Source organism: Condylura cristata, unplaced genomic scaffold, assembly GCF_000260355.1.
Source record: "Condylura cristata isolate star-nosed mole 26May11 unplaced genomic scaffold, ConCri1.0 scaffold00027, whole genome shotgun sequence".
NCBI lineage: Eukaryota > Metazoa > Chordata > Mammalia > Eulipotyphla > Talpidae > Condylura > Condylura cristata.
Window position 1 is genome coordinate 12152070 of NW_004567128.1, and position 3242 is coordinate 12155311.

Consider the following 3242-nt stretch of genomic DNA (forward strand, 5'->3'; position numbering starts at 1 on the left):
GGGCCCTGGCCTGTGGCTGTCACCATGTAAGGGTCCCCTGCCTCATGTCCAGGGAAAGGGTCAGGAGCCCCGAGGGGGCCAGTAGCAATGTCTCCCAGGTGACAGCCACCATGGATACCTATGGCAAGGATCCCCTCACCCGCAAGGCCAGCAAGCTGGTGCAGTTCCTGCTGGAGAAGTACAGATCGCAGGAGCCCGTCACCCAGGTCGCCTTGCTGAAGGTGGTCAACAAGAAGTACAAGCCGCACTTCGCCGAGATCCTCAGAAGAGCCTGTGATCGCATGGAGCTGGTGTTCGGGCTGGAGTTGAAGGAAGTCAACCGCAGCAACCCCACCTATATCCTGGTCAACAAGCTGGGGCTCTCCAGCGAAGAGGATCTGTCCGGTGGTGTGGGCATGCCCAAGACCGGCTTCCTGATGGCGCTGCTGGGTGTGATCTTCATGAAGGGCAACCGGGCCTCGGAGGAGGAGGTGTGGGAATTCCTCAATGTCTTGGGGGTGCATGCTGGCAGGAGGCACTTAATTTTTGGGGAGCCCCGCAAATTCATCACCCAAGATCTGGTGCAGGCCAAGTACCTGGAGTACCGCCAGGTGGCCGGCAGTGATCCCCCCACTTACGAGTTCCTGTGGGGGCCGCGGGCCCACGCGGAAACCACCAAAATGAAGGTTCTGAGCGTGCTGGCCAAGATCAGCCACACCACCCCGAGTGCCTTCCCCGGGCTGTACGAGGAGGCTCTGTGTGATGAGGTGGAGAGGGCATCACTGCGATGCCTGGCCAGGGCTCGCTCTGGTGGCCAGGCCCGCGTGCCCTCGGGGGCCAAGCCACCCAGCTCCCCCCACACCTAGGGAGCCTGGGTCTGCTTCTCCACCTCCTGTATGAAGAGAGCTCTAGGTGTCTAAATAGTGGAGAGGCAAGGTGGGGCTATGGAGACAAAGTGAAAACCTTTCTTTTGTCTTACTGTTTTAATTCGGTTATTTTCTCACATGTTCATTGCTATTTATTTAACATATTATTTAGGTAGCTATTTTTCAAATGTTCTTATAGAAAGTGTTTCCTTTGGAATGCAAATTTTTAAGTACATGGCTCTGATAGTTATGGCTTTTTAAAGTTTGAATGTTACAGTTTTTCTGTGCTTAAGAGAAATCCATGAACCATATTTATTGTTCAGAAATAGATAACACGGCATTGCCATAGAGCTTTCGTGAAAAAGTGAACGCACAACATCTAAAATATTTGGTATCACAAATTAGAGAAATATTTAAAAAAAAATAAAATATCTGTAACTCATGGTTTTCCTTACTCCTTTTAGTAAAAGTTAAAATACTTTGAGTTAGATTTTAAATTTATGTGATTTTGCCCTATCCCACTGCTGTTCAGCTATCCATTGATTTCATAATAAAGTCTGACAGTAGAGTGTTATTTGTTTTTGTTTGTAACAATCATCTCTTCACTACCATTTTGAAGACCCAGTGTTTCTTAAGTATGAATTAGAGTTTTGATATTTTATGAAACAGATTTGTAATCTGTCCATCCTTCTTCCATGAAACAGAACAAAATGCCATGGGCATGGGACAGGGACTTTTTATGGAAAGATGAACGACCCCTGTGAGAAATAATTAGGACCAAGTAAAGAAAAAAGGAAATTTTTGGCAAATTTTGGGTACAATTTATTCTTTTAGTGTACGTGTATGGAGTTAAAGATATTTGGATGTTATTAGATTATACTTAAATTAAATAATAATCATGTAGACAGCCTTTATGCTGTCTCTCTTACTCCCCAAATACTAAGTGAACATCTAGAAGCTCTTTGGTAAGCTTCATGGCCTCACAGGAGTGGTGAGAACAGGAGGTCAAAGCACTCCCCACAGAATTTGAAAGTTGAAAGATTGGTACCAGCTGAGGAAAATGACAGCACACAATCTATGGTCTAAAGAAGTGGAAAGTTAAAAGGGAGTTAGGAGGGGGAATTCCAGGTAATAAAGCAAGTCACAATGACAAAGCCAACTTTTGGACAGTTACCTACCTAGTAGGTGACTTGCCAAAGTAAAATATGTAAACTACTGGTTGATCATAAATGAAGTGAGATCTTTGAGGTTAAGAGGCAGGAGGGAGGGAGAAAGCATCAATGGAAATATATAGGATGGTTGTAGTGACGGAATCTGTGAGGAAGAGAGGAGCTGTCATGTGTGAGTGCTCTGAGTGCTGGCTTTGTGGCACACTGGGACACGGCAAGTCCCTCAGAGGAGGTCATGGTAAGTTCAGTAGAACGGTGATTGGGATGAGGTGGTGAGAATTTTGGGCTGGGGCTGGTCCCTTGATGCTGGCTCTCAGACTTGAGAGGCTATACTGGAGTGGAAGTTTCCTTCATAGTTACTTCCGGACTGAGCCTAAACCAGAATTTCTACTGGGAATTCTGGGAGCAGGGATGGAAGTCGTTCTAGAGGTGAACACCATGCACCAAGCCATTGCCAGTTAGTTTGAGAAATAAGGATGATACTCCCCTGAAGTGGGATACCAGGAAGCCATCGGGATGACACTGCAGACCCTGGGCCCCATTAAAAGGGCTGTCTGTTAATTACCTTGCGTGTACATATACAGAATATACAAAAGTACAAGGCAAAGGGGCAGACATAAAACAGACCAAAACAAGTTCTTGAAATCTAACAGCAAAACTGAGGCTACCCGAAAGGATGGGGTAGGAGGGATGGGATCAAAGGTGAGAGCGCTCAACAGACTGTCTGTGGTGAAGGATGATGGCTTTGGTGATGGGCATTGTGAGCGAGAGACCATGCTTCTGCAGAGGTGTGAACCTGTACTCCTGAAACATACACGGTGTTGAAAATCCATGTTACCTCCATAAACTCATTACAGTAAACAGAAAATTACTTTGAGTGTAACATGGTAAATTCTCAACACAGGCTAGGTTTTTGGTGGTGGAGTAATTAAAATAGGAGTGGTTTGGATGGAAAAGTTGTTGGTTTTGAACACAAATTAAATTCCCTCTGAGTTGTATCCAACCGAAGGAGACTCCCCCTCCCCGCCATTGAAATTAAAAATCTTTTAATTCATATTTTCAAATAGGGACACTTTACATAGTTTTATTGGCTAAGCAGTATTTTCTTTCCAAAACTGCTGCATATTTTCTGAAATTTAATGAAATTAAAAAAGAATTCAGGCCCTCCCTGGTGGCGCAGCGGGTTAAAGTGCAGCACACTTTTCACTTCCACCTGAGTTCGATCCCC

At 45.3% G+C, this 3242-nt stretch overlaps 1 protein-coding gene across 1 annotated transcript in view; it reads left to right on the forward strand.

Annotated features, from left to right (window-relative positions):
- Positions 1-44: 44 nt before the first annotated feature.
- The window catches only part of LOC101633279 (melanoma-associated antigen B4-like), a 19400-nt gene continuing 16202 nt past the window's right edge, over positions 45-3242 (forward strand). The window contains exon 1 of the mRNA XM_004690092.2: positions 45-797. Coding sequence (XP_004690149.2) covers positions 45-797 — 753 coding nt within the window. The remainder of the gene's footprint in view (positions 798-3242) is intronic.